At 33.1% G+C, this 22,169-nt stretch overlaps 1 protein-coding gene across 1 annotated transcript in view; it reads left to right on the top strand.

The window, feature by feature from the left end:
* Positions 1 to 22,169, top strand: part of TACR3 (tachykinin receptor 3) — a 70,253-nt gene that overhangs the window by 12,670 nt on the left and 35,414 nt on the right. The window contains exon 2 of the mRNA XM_074273111.1: positions 19,504 to 19,692. Within this exon, the coding sequence (XP_074129212.1) occupies positions 19,504 to 19,692 (189 nt within the window). The remainder of the gene's footprint in view (positions 1 to 19,503; positions 19,693 to 22,169) is intronic.

The following is a 22,169-nucleotide window of genomic DNA, read 5'->3' on the forward strand; positions in this document are numbered from 1 at the left end:
TATTCATCTATCCATTTATATTTATTTATGCATACAAAAAACAAAAAAAGAGATCCCTCTCCCCAAAGATCCTAAAGCAAATAAGACTGACTCACAAGTAATTATAATACATTTTTCCTGATAAGTGAATAAGAAAAGTGAAAAGTACAACAATTCTTCTAGAACATTCCTGAAACCTAAAATCCTGAACTAAACCAATCCAAAAGACTTATTTGATGATCAAGAAATGTAATATAGAAGAAAATTTACTTATTTGCCTGCTATTAAATTCAGATTCAACTTAAATGAATGGCTTTCTTGAATGGTATTTAATGAATAACTTATTTAATGAATGACTTTATTTAGATCCTAGAATAATTTGGGCTAATAGCTCCAAATCACATGAGAGATAAATTAGTAGTTTTATTTATTATATAAATATAAGTTTATATTTAATGGAAAGCATTATGCATGTATCTAAACTTTTAAGAAATCTATCAGTACTTAAAATATCTAAATTAAATATTTATCAGTACTTAAATTCTATATTAACTATTTCTCTTCAAGCATTCTCCTTGACTTTCAGAAGTTATAGCAATAAGAAAAAGTTGCAGGTTACAACAATAAGAATGCCTTCAACAATAAGAAATCTCTCCACTCATAGAATCAGAAATGCAAGGCATTTATCTGACATTTTAAATGGAAAGATAGTCATATATACTATATAATCTCATGATTTATCTACAATCTAATGTTCCATTATAAATGCATATGTATATATGTATATCTAAAATAGATCTAGGTAAATAGATCTACAGAGCTACTAAATTCTTATTAGATGCAAAGCTCTGGACAAGATATATAAAATATGTAATTATGGGAAAAGTTGGGCCTAACATGGAAGGACATATTCAACAAAGCTCAAATTGGAATGGAGATGGTGAAAGGATGTGGGGAAGAAATGATGGCATAACACTGCATGCACAGGAATGCTTCAAGTCAGCAATAAGGATACAATAACTTCTTATGCCTCAGTTTCTCATTTATAAAATGGGGGCAAACTGGAGAAGAAAATGGTAAACCAGTGCAATATCTTTGCCAAGAAAATCCCATGGACAAAAATCCATATGTTTTATAAACATTTTATTTGATCCTCACAACAAACCTATGAGATAAATATTGTTATTATTATTATTACCATTTTATAGTGAAGAAAATCAAGGCAGACAGAGCAAAGTAACTTGTAGATCACTTGAGCTCAGGAGTTGTACATTGTAATGGGCTAAGAAGATTGAATATTTACCCCAAATTCAGAACCAATTCAGTAACAATCCCCCATCGCCCCTTCCGCCCAAAGCTGCCTGAGAAGTAGGATGACTGACCCAGATTATCAATGGAGATTAGTGCAGATCAAGCCCATAAACGGCCTTTGCACTTCCAATCTGGTCAGAATAGGGAGACTTAGATTCAAAAACAAGCAAACACAATTATCATCTCTTCTCCATCTCAGTTAAAAACAGAGTAGAAAGAAATGGGCTTAATTTAGGGAAAAGAAAGAATTTCCAAGTATCTTGAAGAGTCATATTTTTAGTCAAGCTTGAAGTACAATTTTGAAACTTTTTGACTCCTCCCTCTCTTTTACCAGTCACCAAACCCTTCATACATTTCCTTTATTTCATAATCATTTGATTACTGACTTTCCCCGTGGTTTCCTTATTTCTATTATTTATTTCTTCATTCCTGTATAACCTGGACATTTCTTAGGTCCTACTTGTTTTGAAACACTTTTATTATCACCTATGCTGTTATGTCATTTACAATGGCTTTCATTTCTGTGTTAAATGGTATTCAAGTTCCATAGCCTTAAATTCTACTAATCAGTAAGTACTTATTGAGCAATTAGTATGTACCACACATTCTATTAGGTTCTATGAATATAAAAGCCAAAATAATGAAATAATTCTTGTTTTCAAGACACTTATATTGCTTTGAGAACCATGTGTACAATGTGAAGCATAGGCAGAATAAATTTTTAAAATACAAAATTAAAAAAAAAAACATGATAAAGAGAAACTGAGGCCAAAAGTTTTGAATGTGATTGGGTACATATCTATATACCAAAAATAGTTGGGTAATATAAACTAAACTAGGACTGTGACCTAACACAAAAATGGAGAATAGGTTTTTCTTAGCTTTACTCAGGTAAGGGTGGGTTTCCAGAACTCAGAACAGGAAAAGCACAGGATTTACTAACATGCTCTGGAAAGTTTTATGGTGAGCAAATATCTTAATACAAAGTTGATTTACACCCTCCATAGTCTGCATAAGTTGACAGATTCAAGTCTTGGTGGTTTGACTTAGTACATAGGAATAGAGAAGTTAAACTTTTACAAATTCTGCCATAAGATTTATACTATCAAGTCCAAATCTGATACATAAATATTGATTCCAGTGATTATATACAATTGCAATAATAAATAAATAATAAAATGGGGTATCAGATTTTAATTTCACAGTACTTAATGATTAGTTACAAGGTAGTTTGAGAGGGAAAGCACTAATAAGGAGGGAGCAGGGAAGTTTGTAGAGCAAGTGATATTTAGAAAGAGTTTTGAAAGAAGTGGTGATGCTATGAGTAGAGCTGAGGAATGAGTGAATTCCAGATATGAGGGTCAAATAATTCAAACACAAAGAGATAAGGCATGTAGAGTTGTGTTTGAGTAACAGAGAGAAAACCAGTTTGGCTGGGCTATAAAATTATGAAAAGGGAGTAAAATATAATGAGGGTAGAAAGAGAAATTGAGGCCAAGTTTTTTAAAGGTTTTAAAAACCAAACAGACAAATTTAAATTTTGCCCCAGACACAGTAATGAGCTGCTGCATTTAATTGAGTAGGGGAATGATAGTCAAATCTTCACTTAAGGGGAAAAAAATCACTTTAGTGTCTATACAGAAGATCTATTCAAGTGGATAAGTGACTTAAAGGTTGGAGACCAATTAGGAGGACCTTGCAATAGTCTTAGGGGCTTACTTAAGCTGTGTAAGAAGAGATAAGGGGTCAAGGGTGAGAGATGTGGAGATTAATTTGGCAGATTGGGTATTTAAGGTGAAGGATAATGAAAAATCAAGAAATTTCATCATTTGACAGTATCATACTCATTTAACCTTATCTATGAATGCTTTTCAATCCTAACTCTCCTCCTCAACCAAAACAAATTTTTATAATTTGCAGTTCCTATTTTGTTCCTTTATTCCTTCACATTTTTAGTTAAGTATGGACAAATCTTTTCTTATGGTAGTGATGGGGAGAAGACCTAGAAGCAAAAAAACTACTGATGCAGGCATAGCCCCCTTTAAGATTCCTTTTTCTGATCTACAACTTCCTCTGGGACTGACCTCTGATTTACAAGATCTGGTCAAAACCACTCTTTTGTATTCCAAGGGGAAAGATCCGGATCTGAGCCAGTTTGGGCTATACCCAGCCCCCATCCTAATGATCTGCTCAGGTAGCCCAATCCCCACCTGGTGGGTTCTGGCTATCAAGGAATCAACCTGGGCTCCATCCAAGGGTGCAATGGGCTGGTTCTTGTTTTTGTTCAAAATTGATGGAATGGTCGTTATTGATTTAGGCATTGAGTACTTGGAATTGACAACATGGCTTGCAATTCCACTGCTTATCATTCTCATAAAAGTGCCAATATCTGGGAATCACATCTAAGAAAAAAAAGCAGCAGTCAATAGGTGGAGAGATTGGCCCTTCCTTAAATAGAGGAGAAACCTTACCTTCCTTGTGTGGGCTATACCATTCCTAGCAGTTTTCTTCACTTTTCAATCTAGATTTTGTCTTTGCAGCATTTTCCCTGGTAGGAAGCCAATGTTTTATATATTAACTCCAATCTGAATCTATATTTTATGATCTTTTGAACATCACATTTATTGAGGGGATACAAAAGAAGGAAAAAGGAACTAAAGAGAGCTGAAGAGAATCTGGTTCACTTCATGGCTAATGTTGTAAATATATTCAGTGAGTAGAAATGAGGATCTTGAGTTGGGGTCTGTGAGACATTTAAACTGTTTATTCTTGGGAGCAAAGAGAAGCAAAGATTAAAGAAGAAAAGAATAAAGGAAGATGTCATCAAGTTTTTAAAGATCCGAATTATTTAAATCTCTTGAACATTTATCTCAGCCAATCTCTAGGTTTTAAAGCTATGGGGATTGGTGGAAAGAAAACAAACATTGACTTAGGTATTTTGTTCAGCATTTTTTCTTTGGGGTATTTTGCTAATTGGTAGTGCTAGTAGAATACTAATAAAAAATATCAAACTAACAGAAAATCAAGCTAAAATGAGTGCAATATGGGAGGCAATGTAGTATAATGGAAAGATCACTGGTATAAAACGCAAGCTCTTTGAGGGGTATTTTTGGTTTGTGGTTTTGTTGCTGTTTTACTTTTTAAATTTTTTATTCCCAGCATCTATTGAAGAATGTTGACATAGAAGGTTACTCGTAGAACATTGTTGCTTATTAAATTGAACTTAAATCAGAAGATTTGTGTTCAAATCTTGGTTATAGCCTTTATTCATTGGACTACATAGTTCCTAAATGTCTTTCTTACACATTACACATGGATCATTTGTAAAAATGGATGATGTTTACTTTGGAGAAGAAAGAGATGACTGGGACACCTGTTTGCTGTCTCCAAATATTTCAATTTAGAATTTTTGTGTAATCCAGTTCCTATCCTTGGATAAATTCTACTAGATCAGCAGTGGGGAATATTCAGCATATAGGCTGTATAAGGCCTGAAAAATCAAGTGTCAATTGCAGATGATGAAAACTAGGTAGCACAACTTTCCACTGCTTTAGCTGTATAAGTTGATAATTTTATATGGCCCACAAATTTATGTTATCCAAATGGCCCTTGGCCAAAAAAAAAAAAAAAAAAAAAAAAAAAAAAAGTCCCCTATTCCTGAACTAAATGAAGCTGGATACTCATCTTTTAGAGATGTTGCAGAAGGGGGTCATGCTTAAAGTGAGAGTTTTATTACATCACTGAGGTCTCTTTGAACTCCAAAATTCTATGAGTTTATGCTTCTTTAACTTATAATCTGTAATGGATAACATTCTTCTTAATGGGCAGAACCATGTAGATTCTTTAACTCAAACATAGATTTATGACCAAATTCCCCAAAATTAGGTTACAATTTTCTTGAAGGTAGGAAGTTATCTTTTTCATTTAGTATATTTCTATGATATTTTATTTGCTGCAAAAAAAATGAAGTGGGACAAATATCCCATTGATTACCATTTTACAATACCTTATGCTATCCTGACTTCTCTTAAGGCTGGCCAGTTCACACATACAGCTTATTTTTTTTGATATTTATAAGAGTAGTTTATTCATAAGCAAGAACTTCCTGACAGCAAAATTGCCAATATGACAGGATATATTGGAAAGTTTTGAATCTCCTTCTGGGGAAACTTTAGAATTCTTACATATCTGCTTAGAGTGGTTACAATGAAGCTTATTCATAAGAAGGGAGAGAGAGAAATACCAGGTCAGTGTTTCTACTATTTGATTATTGTAGGCAAATAGTTCAGGTTTTAATAGAATGCATTTTCATTATCATTTGAATTCTACTATTAGTTCTCAAAATGGACATTTATTTTCTCACTCATGTTCCAGCATCATTTAATTTTTATTTTCTTATACCCCCTTCTGTGATCAGATTACAAAGTACCTAGAATGATTCTGCTTCAGTTAATGATGACCAGTACATTTCTTTCGAATAATTTTGAGAGTTTGCTCAGGCCTACAATTTTAGAGCAGGAATGGCTCCACTAAATATACTGTGTGGAGAATCTATTCCTTCTCCCTTTTGTGTGGAGCAAGTATGAAGTAAGATATGGTGAAGAACTTACAGGAATGTTAAATTCCTTTTCTGTATTCTATCTTCTCTAGGTCTCTGTGACCTGCATAAGTATGTTCAATGTTTAGGCGACTAATTGCTTAGATTTTGAGATATATTATGACATTTATGTCTGTCCAGGCTATCAATGTTTAGGTGACTAATTGCTTAGATTTTAAGATATAGAATGACATTTATGTCTGTCCAAGTTACCAATGTTTAGGCGACTAATTGTTTAATGTATGGTTCTTCCCTGAACCGGAGAATCTGTTGTTTTTGACATGAATAATAACATTCAATTAACTGGTGGGGAAAGGAGCACCTATCCCTTAATGTTCCCCAAACTCATGATGTAATCCTTTTGCAATTAAATCTATAAAAACTGTATATCTTCCCTTAGTTCTTTAGCCCTTCTACTGTGAGCTTTCTTTCCCTCCTCACGGTGCAATTGCTCATTCTCAAGAGAATTTGTTAAATAAACTACTTTTCTGCTTTTTACTTTGAGAGGTCTCTAAGAAGTCATTTTTGGATAGGATTTTCTATCCCTCTCACTTTCACAAGAAAAGAGAAACTGAAGAACTTCCCACAGATTTTAGATACCACATATTCATTTCCATGGGGGAAAGAAGCTTTGAAAACATCACATTTATAGTAAGCTGAATATTACTATCTTATCATAGTTAGACTCTATGAATAAGAAAGACATTTTCTTTCAACAAGAATTTGAATTTTCAAATGAAAGAAGTAAGCAGTTCTGGTTGTTAAATCACAAAAAAAAAAAAAAAAAAAAAAAAATGCCATCTATTAAGAAAGAATTAAGCTTCCATGCTGAACAGACCCTCTCAATTTTAATCAAGATGCCCTTTTGAAGTTCTAAAAATACAAGACTACAAAATAGTACCATTTTTAAATTTATGTATATACAAGAGGGACTGCAACACAATGACACTAGCCTAAGGATGCTTAAGCCAAGAACTTTAAGCCTTCATTATATTTAGCTTTTATCCTTTACTGAATTAAATACAGATATTTTAAAGGCTTCATCAGAAAAGATTTAGATTAACATTCAGAGCAAAGACTATAATTTTTTTTTTTATAAAAAGGGATTAAAGAAATCCAATTTTAGCTACAAAAGAAAGCACTAAAATGAATAGCTTTCCTCTGTAAGCAACTAGAGACAGCCAGTATTCCACAGCCTTAGGAGCCCAGTAGATAATGATCAGTAGTTAACAAAGAGTTAGATAAGACTCCTTTGACACAAATCAAAATTACATGTTAAGCTGCAGCAACTCATAAATGAAGCATAAATCTCAAAGATTAAAAGAGTTTTCAATTTTCAGACACAGATGAATAATCATATTCCAAATATCCTAGAAATAACTACTTTTGTTTTTGTCAGAGTATAAGAACACCATACAATATTTCTAACTGGTTGATAAATTCTACTCATAAAATTAAAGCAGGTATAAATATTGTTGTTATTTAAAAAATGTATTAGAGAAATGAATTACATAATGGAGTAATGAAGGAAAAATGTCAACTGAAGCTAAGTAACTCAATTCCATGGGGTTGCAACTAGATTTAAAACTGTTTTGTAAGTTTCCTTTTCCAACATCAGAGTTTTTCCTTGCAGAGGTTTTCAAACTACAGCCTGCGGGCCACATGTGGCCAGCTGAGGAAGTTTATGCAGCCTGCAAATGAACTGAGAGGCGGAAACAGAGTGTGAGCTTTTGTTTTTACTATATATAGTCCAGCCCTAGACTGAGGGACACTGAAATGGCCCCTTATTTTAAAAGTTTGAGGAGCAAGTGTTTTTAACCTGGAGCCTATAAACTTTATTTTTGAATATTTTGTTAATTTTGTTTCAACATAAGCAACTATTAAAATTCTTTGTACTTTATTGCATATATTTAAAAACATTCTGAGAAAATGTCCATCAAAGGGATCCATGACATATACACACAAGAAAAAGGTAAGGAACTCCTTAGTCTATGAATATGAATAAAGCTTACATTTACTCTAGATTTCCCAAATGTGGGTAATAGACTTCTCAACTCTTTCAAGACATTAATTATGAACTTTTAAACCTTTGTGAACTTTTAAACAGAAGAAACACCAGGTCCCAAAAAAAAGGGGACCTGGAATGAACTAGAGTCCAAGCACAATTTACACAGATTGTAATTTCTTTTTTGTTTTGTTTTTTAATAGCCTGAAAAAAAAAACACTTGCAAACTGGAACAATGTCTGTTTTAATATGTTCAAAGCCCAATTGGAAAGAGTGTCATATTTATACAATTTTTGAACAAAGAAAGAATAGGCAAGAATTTGGGCAGATACTAAGAAGAAGCCCCAGGAAACAAGTGAAATGAATAATTCTAGGTGTTAGAATGGAGGCCTTTTGGTCCACAAATCAGAAGGCATTCTTGATGATAAACAATTCATAATTCAAGGCTTGATAAGGAGATGTCTCCAAAAACAACATATTCCTTAAGTCTTATAACCAAAGTTAGGTGATTCTCTAGAGAAAAGTTTGTCTTTAGAAAAACATAAAATTGCATGTCTCTAAAATCTCATAATATATAGAAATCTTTGAATAACTTTTGCAAGTCCATAAAATAGGTTCAAATCTTATATGAGCTTTGCTGATTTTTCTTGCAAAGGATTATTGATAAGTCAGACATCCTTAAGTATCAGAAGTCCTCCTGATTGACGGATTGTTGTGCTATTTCATCATCTGATTCCCCTATGAAAAAGTGAAGTTCTAGAATATTTAATCAGTTAGTACAAGCTTTACAAAGCCCTTGCTCATGGTATCAAGTACTGAACAGCATTTATTTTATTCACCACTGTAAATATGAAATATGCAAAATTCTCACAGGATCCTATCTGCAGAAGTACTCAAGTAATCCATTAGTCAGTAAATAGGCAATTATTGAATATCTACTATGTGCTGCCACTGTCCCTGGAGGAGTTTGCAATCTAATGAAGGAACAAAATACAGAAAGTTATGTACAGGATAAGTTGGAAATAATAAATAAAGGGAAGATAAGAGGAATTATGTTGCCTGGATTGTGCATTGTAACTCCCTATAGAAGATGAGATTTTAGCAGGAATCTGAAACCAAGAGGTCAATGTAAGAAAGTATTGTAATCATGAAGGATAGCGAAAATGTCTAGATTAGAGTAATAGAGTGTCTTCTTTGAGAAACAGCAAAGAGGCCAGTATTACTAGATCAGAGTATGTGAAGGAAGGTGGGATGTTACATGTAACCCATATGAAAAGGTTTTGGTAATGTTGGTAATAAAGGACTTGAATAACAAACAGAAGATTATTAATCTCCTCCTGGAAGATAACGCCATTTCAAAGATCTGTCGAACAAGTGATCCAGATCACCTTGCCCATTTTCTTTTTCTTTTTTTTTTTTATTTATTAATTTTATAATTATAACATTTTTTGACAGTACATATGCATAGGTAATTTTTTACAACATTATCCTTTGTACTCCATTCTGGTCCACATTTTTCCCCTCCTTCCCTCCACCCCCTCCTCTATGGAAGGCATTCCCATACATATTAAATATCTTATAATATATCCTAGGTACAATATATATGTGCAGAACCAAATTTTGTTGTTGTTATTGTTGCAAAGGAGGAATTGGATTCGGAAGGTAAAAATAACCTGGGGAGAAAAACCAAAAATGACAGTTTACACTCATTTCCCAGTGCTCCTTTTCTGGGTGTAGCTGATTCTGTCCATCATTGATCAATTGGAATTGGATTAGCTCTTCTCTATGTTGAAGATATCCACTTCCATCAGAATACATCCTCATACAGTATCATTGTTGAAGTGTATAATGATCTCCTGGTTCTGCTCATTTCACTCAGCATCAGTTGATGTAAGTCTCTCCAAGCCTCTCTGTATTCATCCTGTTAGTCATTTCTTACAGAACAATAATATTCCATAACATTCATATGCCATAATTTACCCAACCATTCTCCAATTGATGCACACCTTGCACATTTTCTAAAGAACTCACCAAGGTTTGGTCCAAATCTCTAGACTTGCTTTAATTCTTTAGTTATAGAATGACTCTGTTTTTTCTCAAAGGGATGTTATTGAGGAATGCTGCCACCAGGAGGAATTCTCTAGCTTGAATTCAAGCTGGAATTCAAGCCTATGAAAGCTTGAACTAAGGAGTTTTGGAATTCAGGGTATACCAAGGTATATTTTAGTATAGACCTATAAAAGTGTATATATTCAAAGTATACCAGGATATATCTTAGTATAGATTTAAGAAAGTGTAGAATACTAAAAACCAAGTATTAGGAAACATGGAGCTCATTATAAGACAGTTAAACAAATTACGTTTATTGAAGGAAGATCTTCACAAACAGGGAGATGGAAATGACATTCTACTGAGATCTCAGAGGGAAGGAATTACCCTCCCCAAATGAATAGTTTTTTAGGTAAAGGTTTTTTAGGGCTCTTATTTGGGTAAAATTTTGTGCTAATAGATTAGGGAGAAAAAAATTGATATTCAAGCACCTCTCCATGAGAAAGGGGCTTTGGGCCTTTAAGTCTGGTCTTAATCTGACAGGTGACTCAGGGAGTTGAGCTTCCTTGGAGCTTCTTCATTTGATAGAATGTAGAGATTTACCAGTAAAGTTATTGTAATACCAATGGGGCATTACATTTCCCAAGATGTAGCCTCCATGGTTGGAGATATCCAGTTTCAGGAACTCTAGTTCAAAGAAGCTAGGTTTCATTGGAAAAAAAAAAAAATCTTTTGTGCTGGGAAACATTTCAGGGAAAAGAAAAGGGAGATGGCAGAGGATAAGACTAGTAGATAGTGTCATAGAAACAACAAATATGAATTGACAGACTTTTAGAGACAATAGAGGGTAAAAGAATCTGACATATATGATCCATAGGGTCACCAAAAAGTCAGATAAGACTGAATGACTGAATAAAAACAAATACATTTAAAATAATTATTCTGGAGTTGAAAAGGACATTAGGGACCATCTGCTAGTCTAACCCCCTCATTATTAGAAAGACCGGGCTCATCAATTGCATCAATTGATACAAAAACTTATTTAAAGATTATGATTTTACTACAGTTTCTCCAATCTATGCAAATATACTTTAATGTAAGTGATTACAAGCAGATGTTATGATTTTTCTTTGAAGTAGAATTTTTTCTCCTAATATTTTGGTATATACAAATGTACTATGTCAATTGCCACAGCATATGTCTTCTGAGGTATTCTTCAAATATGGTCCTTCTTAATACTTGGGAAAACCAAAACATACAGATATTAAATGAATCATCTGAGATCAGACTTAGAATAGTAAGCATCAAAGAGGGGATTTAAAAGAGTGTTTTTTTGACTGTACCACACTCCTTCCCATATGTAGACTTTAATTGCCTTTGTGCCTTTTCCTATCAATATATTATTTTGTTACTTAATATCTAGAATTCAGGATAAACATTTTTGTTATATCGTGTATGTTCATGCAAATTTTTGTAGTTATTAAATGGAAGTCACTTGCCAATTGCTAACATCATCTGTTAAGTACTGATGGAGGCAGAACATTGTGAAAGATGTATCTTCAATGGGTGGGTGTGTGTGCTTAAATTTATGCAAGACTTGATCACAAAGAAGAAATTATAAACTATATATCCCTCCCTTCTTTGAAGAGATGAAAGACTACATAGACTATCATTTGGATGGTATTGTTTGGTTTTGCTGAAATTCATTTTTCCCTCTCACTTATTTGTTCTTTCATGTATGAGATGACTGAAGAGGGCAGGATGATGATAGGTATATTTGAAAATGAAAATTATATAAAAATGAAATTCATGAATAAAATTTTTTTTTAATTCATAAGAGTTGGATGGATTTACAACATTAAGGCTGCTGTTTTATTAGGTTTGTTTAAAAAAAAAACATTGGCAACATGCACAAAATATTTCAAAATAAATGGAACAAATGAGGAGTACAATAGTTCAGAATTGATGTGCCTTTTGTTCCATTTCCCATTTTAAAATCTTGATATTGTTAATTATGACAAGGTATAATGCAGTCCATTGTTGAAATTCTACTGTAAGATATTTTTATATTCCTTAAATTTCTGAGGTTTCTTGTAACTTGAAATATCCAAATAAATGGATGGATAAAGTATCCATCCACCTCCATTTGGAGACTTCCAATTATAAGAAATCAATTGTAGATGCTACTTAGGATCTGGGTTATGAATTGATCTAGATTAGGAATTTTTAACCTGGTATCTAAAAACTCCTTAAGTATCTATGGATAGATTTCAAAAGGCTCATGAACTTAAATGGGGAAAACAGTTTTATTTTTAACTAACCTCCAACAAAAATTTATCATTTCTTGTATTTATTAATGTAGCAACAAACATTATTCTGAAAAAGGGGTCCATAGGTTTCATTGGACTGGCAAAAGGTAAAACAGGCAGATATAAGAATCACTGCTGGGAATATTGTCTGATATTCCTTCAAAATATTAAAATTTTATTATTTTAAGGCAACATTTGAATCTTAAGATACATCTGAAGGAACTTGTTATCATTTATTGCTTTCAGACAGTATAATCATTCTGAGTAGCATCTACCAGTGAATTTCTTAGAACTGAAAGTCTCCAAATGTAGAGTGCATAGGTTATCTATCCATCCATCCATATGAAGACTTCCAGTTACAAGTAACTCACTGTTGAAATGATTGTTCATTCTATTTTTAGACAATGTAATTTTTAAAATTTATGTTGAGTCAAATCTACTTCGTTTTCAATAGCAGATTTTCCAGGCATTCTCTTCAACTAGATTAGACTTTTGTCTTCTATTTCCTGAGAGGCAGCAACCAGACAGCCAATTTATTATGATGAAATCCAGAAGATAGGCTTAATAATTGTGTTGCAACACAGACTCAACCAGATCTTTCCAAACTCATCAACCAGAAATAAGTTAAGGACCTCTCTAGCAATTGTAACTTCTGTAATATAAAGTTCTTACTATATTCTTGCTTTTTTTTTTATCATGGTAACAAAAGTAACAATAATTTTGGAAAAAATATTTACCTAGCAAAATGTAGTGTATAAATATCATGAATATAATTGTACCATAAGAAATAATGATGAACAAATGAATGAAAAAATATTTATTACATATTTATTAAGTGATACAGTGAGACTGTATTCTAAAAGGTAAAGGTAACATAAATAGATAGACAGATAGATAGAAGATTGATAGATAAGTAGTGAGCCAGAGGAATTGGTAAGTTGGATCTTTAATTTATAAGAAATCAAACCATTCTCCAATTGATAAATGGTCAAAGGATATGAACAGACAATTTTCAGATGATGAAATTGAAACTATTTCCACTCATATGAAAGAGTGTTCCAAATCACTATTGATCAGAGAAATGCAAATTAAGACAACTCTGAGATACCACTTAGATTGGCTAAGATGACAGGAATAAATAATGATGAATGTTGGAGGGGATGTGGAAAAAACTGGGACACTGATGCATTGTTGGTGGAGTTGTGAAAGAATCCAACCATTCTGGAGAGCAATCTGGAATTATGCCCCAAAAGTTATCAAACTGTGCATACCCTTTGACCCAGCAGTACTACTACTGGGCTTATATCCCAAGGAAATACTAAAGAAGGGAAAGGGACCTGTATGTGCCAAAATGTTTGTGGCAGCCCTTTTTGTAGTGGCTAGAAACTGGAAAATGAATGGATGTCCATCAATTGGAGAATGGTTGGGCAAATTATGGTATATGAATGTTATGGAATATTATTGTTCTGTAAGAAATGACCAACAGGATGAATACAGAGAAGCTTGGAGAGATTTACATCAACTGATGCTGAGTGAAACAAGTAAAACTAGGAGATCATTATACACTTCAACAATGATACTGTATGAGGATGTATTCTGATGGAAGTGGATATCTTCAACATAGAGAAGAGCGAATCCAATTCCAATTGATCAATGATAGACAGAATCAGCTACACCCAGAAAAGGAACACTGGAAATGAGTGTAAACTGTGAGCATTTTTTTGTTTTTCTCCCCAGATTATTTTTACCTTCTGAATCCAATTCTTCCTTAGTAACAATAACAACAACAAAATTTGTTTCTGCACATATATATTGTACCTAGTATATATTATAAGATATTTAATATGTATGGGAATGCCTTCCATCTAGGGGAGGGGGTGGAGGGAAGGAGGGGAAAAATTCAGAACAGAAGGGAGTACAAGGGATAATGTTGTAAAAAAAATTACCTATGCATATGTACTGTCAAAAAAAAGCTATAATTATAAAATTAATTAAAAAATAAAAAATAAACAAACAAATAAATAAATAAAAAGAAAAAATCTATTATAGTAAACTGTAAGAGTCTATGCAGATTCTGCTATAATTTTATTGGAATTTGATGTCTTCTCCTTCTAATGGGATTATGATCTTTCCACTTGTGAAAAAAAAGGGATTTGATTAAAATTGATAAAGTGGTTAGTTTTATTCCATTTCTGGTTGGAGTTTATTTGATATACCTTCTTTGTTTAGATTGAGTAATTTTAGAAAATATCTAAATCTTATTTGGATTTGAACAATTTAATAAGGTTTGAGGTTGGATTTTGTTTTGTTTTGTGTAACAAGCAAAAATTTGGGCCTGATTGTAGGTCAAAAAAACAATATTTTAGTTCAGTTCATGGCTTGAAAAGTTAATTGATTCATCATAGTTTGTAGATCAAATGGTCTGGAAAACAAAAACAACATTCTTTTATCCTAAGAGATAGAAAATGGCAGTTTATTTTTCAGTTGTTAAATGAAAGCCAAAAAAAAAATTCTTCACATTAAGTCTGATGAATTCAAATTTCATGTGCAGCAACAGGCATTAATCTTTATGATGGGAAGAAGAGTTGCCAGGCTTCATTCAACATTGGGCTTCACAGATTAAACTATTTTGTACAGAAGCTAGAAGCAAATGGAAATACAGTCAGGTACTGTAATACAAACAAATGTGTACTACCAAGTCCTACCAAGCAAGTGTCTGAAAATGTTTCATGACTTTAGAGAAGTAATAATGAGCAGCCAAAGAAAATATGTTACAGTAATCTCACCTACAGGGTGTCCAGAGATACAAACAGTAAAGACATCAAGTAAGATAAAGTTGACTTAACAATGGTAGCTAGAGAGGAAGATGACAAAAATCATCTAGAAAAGCAAAGAAGTTTCAGATAGAAGGAGATAGTTAATAATAATAATAATAATAATAATAATAATAACTGAGATTTATACAGTACTTACTACCAGGATTCTGTGCTAAGTGCTTTATAATTATTTTCTCATTTGATCCTCACAAGCATCCTATGAGATAGATGCTATTATCATTCTCATTTTTAGGATGATGAAATGAGGGAGACTGGGGTTACATGACTTGTCCTGGATAACAAAGCAAATGTGTAATGTTCTTCTTTAAAATGTAGTGTTTTCCAAGAGCAGGTTTCTTGAGGGGCTTCTGGAGGCAGCCTTCCTTTCAGTTCAGTGTAATAATCACCCCAAATGCACCCAGGAGCTAAAAGTTCAGATCCTTTTTTGCCTCCTTCAAAATAACCTGGTTAGCTTTCTTAGAGGCCTATCTCTCTCCATGGTTACGAGAGTCTTGCCACTAGTCCTTTGCCTCTGCCGGTTTCAGACTCTCCTCCTCCAGCACAACAAGGTGGAAGTTGGGATGAATCTCTCTCTGCCTCCAAGAGTGGGCTAGTGTTCTAGTGTGCTTGTCCTTATAGTGGCTTGTGGGAGCTCCTCTCTTATGTATGTTTCTCTTAAAAGTGTGAATCTTGTGGAAATATAGTAAGTACTAAGTACATGTCAATTAGAGAATCATTATCTCATCAAAATCCACGTAGTACCTTTGTTTCAAATTCCTGGCCCATAACATATCTTTATAGAAATCAGATCAGTCATACACTGAACTATGCTAAATTAGATAATTATTGTCTCTATCAATTCCACTGTCTTAGTAACTTATAAGAATCTTAACATCTCCTGCTTTCTTTTGAGTTAAGGAACATAGGTGGTCATAGACCTCCCTAGACTTCTCAAGAAGGGAGATGAAAACACCAAACAAAATAGGAAATCAAATCAGATTATCAGGTTTCTGAAGGACTCACTCTTAAAACAGGTATACATAAATCCATCAATATGGATAATTATATAATTACATAAATTACATAAGCACACGCTAGAAGTGATGTAACAAATAACATGAATCAACATGAGGGATTATACATATCCATAAGTCCTAGAAATAGTCCAAAAGGAATTTATTGTCCATTAATTCATGTGGCAGGAATCTAATAATTCCTGCAAGTTTTGAGGTCCTGAAATACTCTCATCAACAATTTTTCATCTCAAGGAATTCAATGATCCCTGCTGGTTTTCAAGTCCTGCAACAGTCTCATCTTGTGTTAGGCAATCCAGTGATTCCTGCATATTTTGTTCTTAGGTCTTCTCCTTTGTTTCGAGGTTTCTCTCTCTCTTTTTTTTTTTTTTTTTCTGTCTCTCTCCAGGTGCTTGTTGCCACCCATCTGATTCCCTCTCCATCTGTTTCCTTCTCCATCTGTAAGAATACGAGCAAGCCCTCTCTACCAGGCAGTTAACCTATCTAATCCCTTCTATTTACCATTTTCTAAATCTTTCCTCATCATCTGGTAATTACATTGGAGCTGTTTGCATTGGACACTGCCGTGTTGGTTTAAAAAGCCTGTATTCTCCCCAATTGTAATTTCTTTCTGCTATCTGATTGCTTTTTAATTGATAGATCATGTAATACCTTTCTGCCATGTGATGGCTTTTCAGCTGATTGATCACATCAGAATTCTGAACTTCTAAAGACTCTCTGGGTATAAACTCAATTGCCATCATGTCTTTTGTATATATATATTGGAGCTGGCCCTGCCTCTCATTTCCCTGGGTCAATCTACATTCTGAGGCCCAGTGGAAGCCCTTGTGGCATTTTGGACATAGGATTTTAGGTCTTCTCTCACCCTGTCTTCTCACTTTATCTCTGTATCTATACTGGGTTCTCAGATGTACTAGTTTTCCACAATGAAAACATCGATGATTTTCTCTAGAAGTCCCTGGCCAAGAGGGTCCCTGTGTTTCCATGTTCATCATATCTGGGTATAATAAGCATTTGTGCCCACTGTGGCACAGTGTCTTATGATCTCCTCTAAAGGAGCATCTTTGTGTAGTCCCCATATAATTCTTCTGCAAACTTCATTGGCATTTTCCTTAGACAGTTGTCTGATCATTATTCTTGTAGCTACATTTTCTCCAATAGTTCTTGTGACAGCTGTCTGCAGACGTCCCACAAAATCAGCAAAAAGTTCATTGGGACCTTGCTTTATTTTTTGAAGGCTTTACCTCCATCTTTCTCTGGAAGAGAAAGCCAAGCTTTTGTTGAAGCAGCAAAGATCTGTTCATAACCTGTCATGGGGTTCTGTTCTGAATTCTCTCCATACTGATCTGCTAGTTGGTCAAAAGTGATTTGTACATTAACTCCTGTTTGCCTATTGTGTCTGGCTTGAATCCTAAATAATTCATAATACTCCAAAAGCCACAAAAAGTTTTGTCCAAGTTCTAAACACGTCCTTGCTATGGATTTCCAATCACTAGGAGTTAGGATTTCATAAACCAAACTATCTAATAATATCTTAACATAAGATGATGTAGCCCCAAAGAGTGAAATCCTTTTTTAAATCCTTAATTTTTTTCCAGATCAAAAGGAATGTATCTTCTCCTTTTGTGACCTGAAAGGTGAAGCTCTTCAATCAGAGGATATGCATTTATTTTTAAATCAGATATATCCTGTCCTTCATTTTTTGCCGTAACCAATGCCTTTTGTAATCTTGTCATAGGCTACTTCATAGATGGTGCTGAATGTGTTACTGCCTTTCCCCCTCTTCCTTCTCTCTACCCATGAAGGGTTACTTGAGGAATGTAGGTCAGGAAATGGGAAATGAGCCTGCTGTGAAGTGCCACACTCAGAATTGTACTTAACTTCATTCTTATCTGATTCTTCATCCTTTTCACCTAGTTTAGTTGGTACCACCCCCTCCTGTTCTTTTTTCTTTTTCCTTATTCTATAACATATAATTTCCTAAAGCCAGTTGTATTAAATTATGTGTATTAAGTGTGTCTTTGGAAATTGAGTCAGATCCATTTTCATTTTAGAATTGACATAGTTGCTCTCCTACTAATTTCCACTCCTCTAGATCCAATTATTTTTTCATAGAGAACCAAGGAGATGTGTACTGTACAGTTTCTAAAAGTTCAGTGATCTGCTCCCAAATTATAAATTTGAATTTATTTATTCAAATATTTGAATTCAATATTGTTCTACTTGTGCTAAGAAGGCAAAATAATTGAAAGTTGAAAGAGGCAAATCTGCACTTGATGTTAGGAAAAACTGGTAATGATTAGACTATCCAAAAGTAGAATGGGCTGACTTGAAACGTAATAAAATCTCTCTTATTAAGGGTCTTCAGTCAAAGATTAGGGGACAAATAGTGAGGTAGTTTATAGTGAGTTTCCCTTTTAAATATAAAAATTCTGTAATTCTATGATATCCTTACCATTTGATCTAGTACTCAAAGATTGTCTTTTTATATTCAATCTGATTGTAAAAATATCAAGGAAATGAGTAAAATGTCCAGGTTCAAGAAATAATCCATAAAAGAAAGGAAGTCATGTTTTACTCAAGTATATAATTCATGATACAAACTTGGATCCTTAATATATTTTATTCTCAGTTCTCTGTTGTCAAAAATCTGTATTTCAGAAAATGAATAGGTGTCATCTTCGTTTTTTCAGAAACATATGCAATATGGAATTGCTCTTGGAATGTAACATTTAAAAGAAAAAAGAACCTATATGTACTAAAATATTTATGACATTCTCTTTACAATTACAAAAGTGGAAATTGAGGGAATGTCAGTCAATTGTGGAATAATTGAACAAGTTGTGCTATGTAATTGTAATGGAATACTACTAATGTTATAAGAAATGATGAGCTCAATGATCTTAGAAAAAACATGCATAGACTTACATGAAATGATGAAGAGAAAAGAAGAAAAAACCAAGAGAACAGTAGATACAATAATAGCAAAATTGTTTTAAAAACAACTTTGAGTGACCAAAGTTATTTTGACTATTATAAATCCCCAAATTAATTATAAAAGACATATATGAAGGAGGAAAGAACTGATAACTAGAAGAATATATAGAATGATTTTACATAAGCATACATATTTGCATCTAATAGTAGCCATCTTGGGAAGAAGAGAAAAAAAGTCACATGATAACTTTATCATAACAGATTTGCAGTTTCCTATATAATCAACTATTGTGTTATGAAAATGTTTGTTTTATTAAGTTCAGAATAAAACAAATAAAATTTTAAAAAGTTTACCCATCTTCCTTTTGCTTTACAGGACAAATTTAAGAACTGAATCTTGAACTTTTTCTATATGAAATTCATTCTCCTAACAAGAATTTGAATTATTATTTTGTTTTCCAAACAGGTACATGGCCATTATACATCCTCTGAAACCCAGACTATCTGCAACTGCTACTAAAGTCGTCATTGGAAGTATTTGGATTCTGGCTTTCCTTCTTGCCTTTCCCCAGTGTCTTTACTCCAAAACCAAAGTGATGCCTGGTCGAACACTTTGCTATGTACAATGGCCAAAAGGTCCAAAACAGAATTTTATGTGAGTTTAATTTCATCTTTTGTTCTCCTTATAAATAAAATCAGGGCAGGAAAAAATCATGAAAGACATGGAATAGTAGGAAGGGCTTTGTGTTTCTCTACTATGATTATATTTGGGGTATATATTGAAGAAGAAAAACAAAAAGGGAAACATTCTTTTTTTAAGAACTTCAATTTTAGACAATATGTCCCATTGAATGATGAGAGAAATAAAAACATTCAATTATGCATGTCCTGGAAATCTCAGATTGTTTTAATCCTGTTCGATTATATAAGGACATCTGAAGATGTTTTATTTTGTATTGCTATTTGCTTCTACTGTTCTTATGGTAACATTAAATGTTATATATAATAAAAGACATGAGAGTACATATAATACACAATTATGTATCACTTATTTTCAACTGAAATTTCAGTATTTTCTCTACCAGATTGATTTTTCCCTTTAGAAATAATAAATTATTCAACTATTGTGAAGGTCCCAGCTAGCTCCTCTGAAGGGCTCAGAATAAGTCCTTGTCAGGATAAGTAAATGTCTTTGCCCCACATTGTGGGCGCCAAATTGTAAAGTTCTGATCGTCTTTCAGTTATAACCCTTCTCTGGGAGGAGGTTTCTTTTCTCTGTGAATCTTTTTCTCTGTCCTCTTCACTTGCAAACCCATGGATGTCTTCTCCTTGATCCAATACAGAACTGACTTTCCAGACTCTAACTTCTTCTTTTATCCTCTCAGAGAATGTGTGTGGAATAATTCAGGAGCTTGTGGGAGAAATACTTCAACCAATTTGAACTTGCTCTTCTTAAACATGTAAGCTCCTGTCCAAAAGTTCAAAGGTGTAAAACTCCCTTTAAAGGCCAGAACTAGAGAATTGTTAAGTATCAATTTAGCACTTAGTAAGAACCTAATATCTCATTATCTCATTAGCACTTAGTAAGAACCTAACAAACTATGATTGCCCTCTATTTACAATAATCCTGTCCCTGAATAAAGATGGAGATATACTTTTCTAAACTTTATTTTTCTTGGCTTTCTTGGGGAGAAGAGGGGTCTGAGTTTTCTTTCACAACATGATTAATATGAAAATAAGTTTTGCATAATTACATATGCATAATTGATAATCTATACTAAATTGTTTGCCTTCTCAGTGAGGAAGGTGAGAAGGGAAGAACAGAGAATTTGGAACTCGAATATTTTAAAAATGAATGTTTAATTTTTTTTTACATGTAATGAGGAAAAAATAAAATATTTTTTAAAAGTAAATTGCAATTTAAAAAATAATAATCCTGTCAGCTTAGATTACCAAAAGATGAAAAATAGTGAAGAAAAAAATGTAAGGGAGATCTTAAGAAAAATAAGATGATAAGAATTCATATTCAATACATTAACCTTCAGAATCTTTGCTTTAATAATGCTAGCCTTTCGATTTGTTTAATGTCATCTAAATGTCAACAGGATTATTCTGTCAGGTAATCTTAAATCCACACATGTATAACAAAATAAGAAAATAGAAACTAACAGTTTAAATTTTTTCCCACCAAATTCATCAATCTATTTATGAGGTTGTTTGCCTTTTTTTAAGTTCCCAGAATAGTTAAGGATCTTTCTTTCTATCTTTAGCATCTAGTAAAGGTTTGAGACTCAAACAATTTCAGAAAGATGGCATCTCATACTTCTGGACTTTATAGTCCAGATTTTAAAGTCTGGACCCTGAAATCCAGGACTTTCTCTTGAATTAGAAACTATCCATGTAACTTTGAAATATTGTTTGTAATTGCTGTGAATTTCTTTATATATTTAAAAAAATAATTTGTACTGTTCCATTGCCTTTATAAAGTAACAAATGTATTTACTTTGACAACTTAAGAATGTAGTTCTGCTGCCTGCTAAAAGATGTCAGTTATACTTTGACCTTAACAAGAGGTATAAACAATTGTTTCAAAATTGTTTCAGCTGATAAAAAAATGAAGACTGATGGATCTATGTATAATATCTGAACCTATTTATAATATCTATTTGTTTATAAATATATGTTTTTAGATAATTATGTATTTAATTATATTACTTAAAATTAAGAATCTATTTATAATATCTGTTTCGGGATAGGTGGCAGAAAGTGCAAATGCTCGACCCACTTCAAAAAGGAAATGTGACAGATAATTCCTCTTGTATCAAACAGGTCTACTAAAATTAATTATATTTGTTCATCTAGATCTGGGGACTTATTTTGCCATTCATTATGGCATTTATTATGTGCTTAGGCTCAGCTTTAGTCACTGGGAATACAAAAGAAAAAAAAAAAGTAAAACAGACTTTGTCCTCAAGAAAGTTGAATTCTATTCAAGTGGTCATCATGTGCATGAAAAAATAAAGACAAAACAGAAAACTTATATGCATAAATGATAACAAACTGAGCTTTGAAGGAAGCTGGGAGAGAGAGGTAAGAGCAAGTGAATTCCAGGTATGTCCTGAGTACAAGGCA

This window comes from Sminthopsis crassicaudata, chromosome 6, assembly GCF_048593235.1.
Source record: "Sminthopsis crassicaudata isolate SCR6 chromosome 6, ASM4859323v1, whole genome shotgun sequence".
Lineage (NCBI taxonomy): Eukaryota > Metazoa > Chordata > Mammalia > Dasyuromorphia > Dasyuridae > Sminthopsis > Sminthopsis crassicaudata.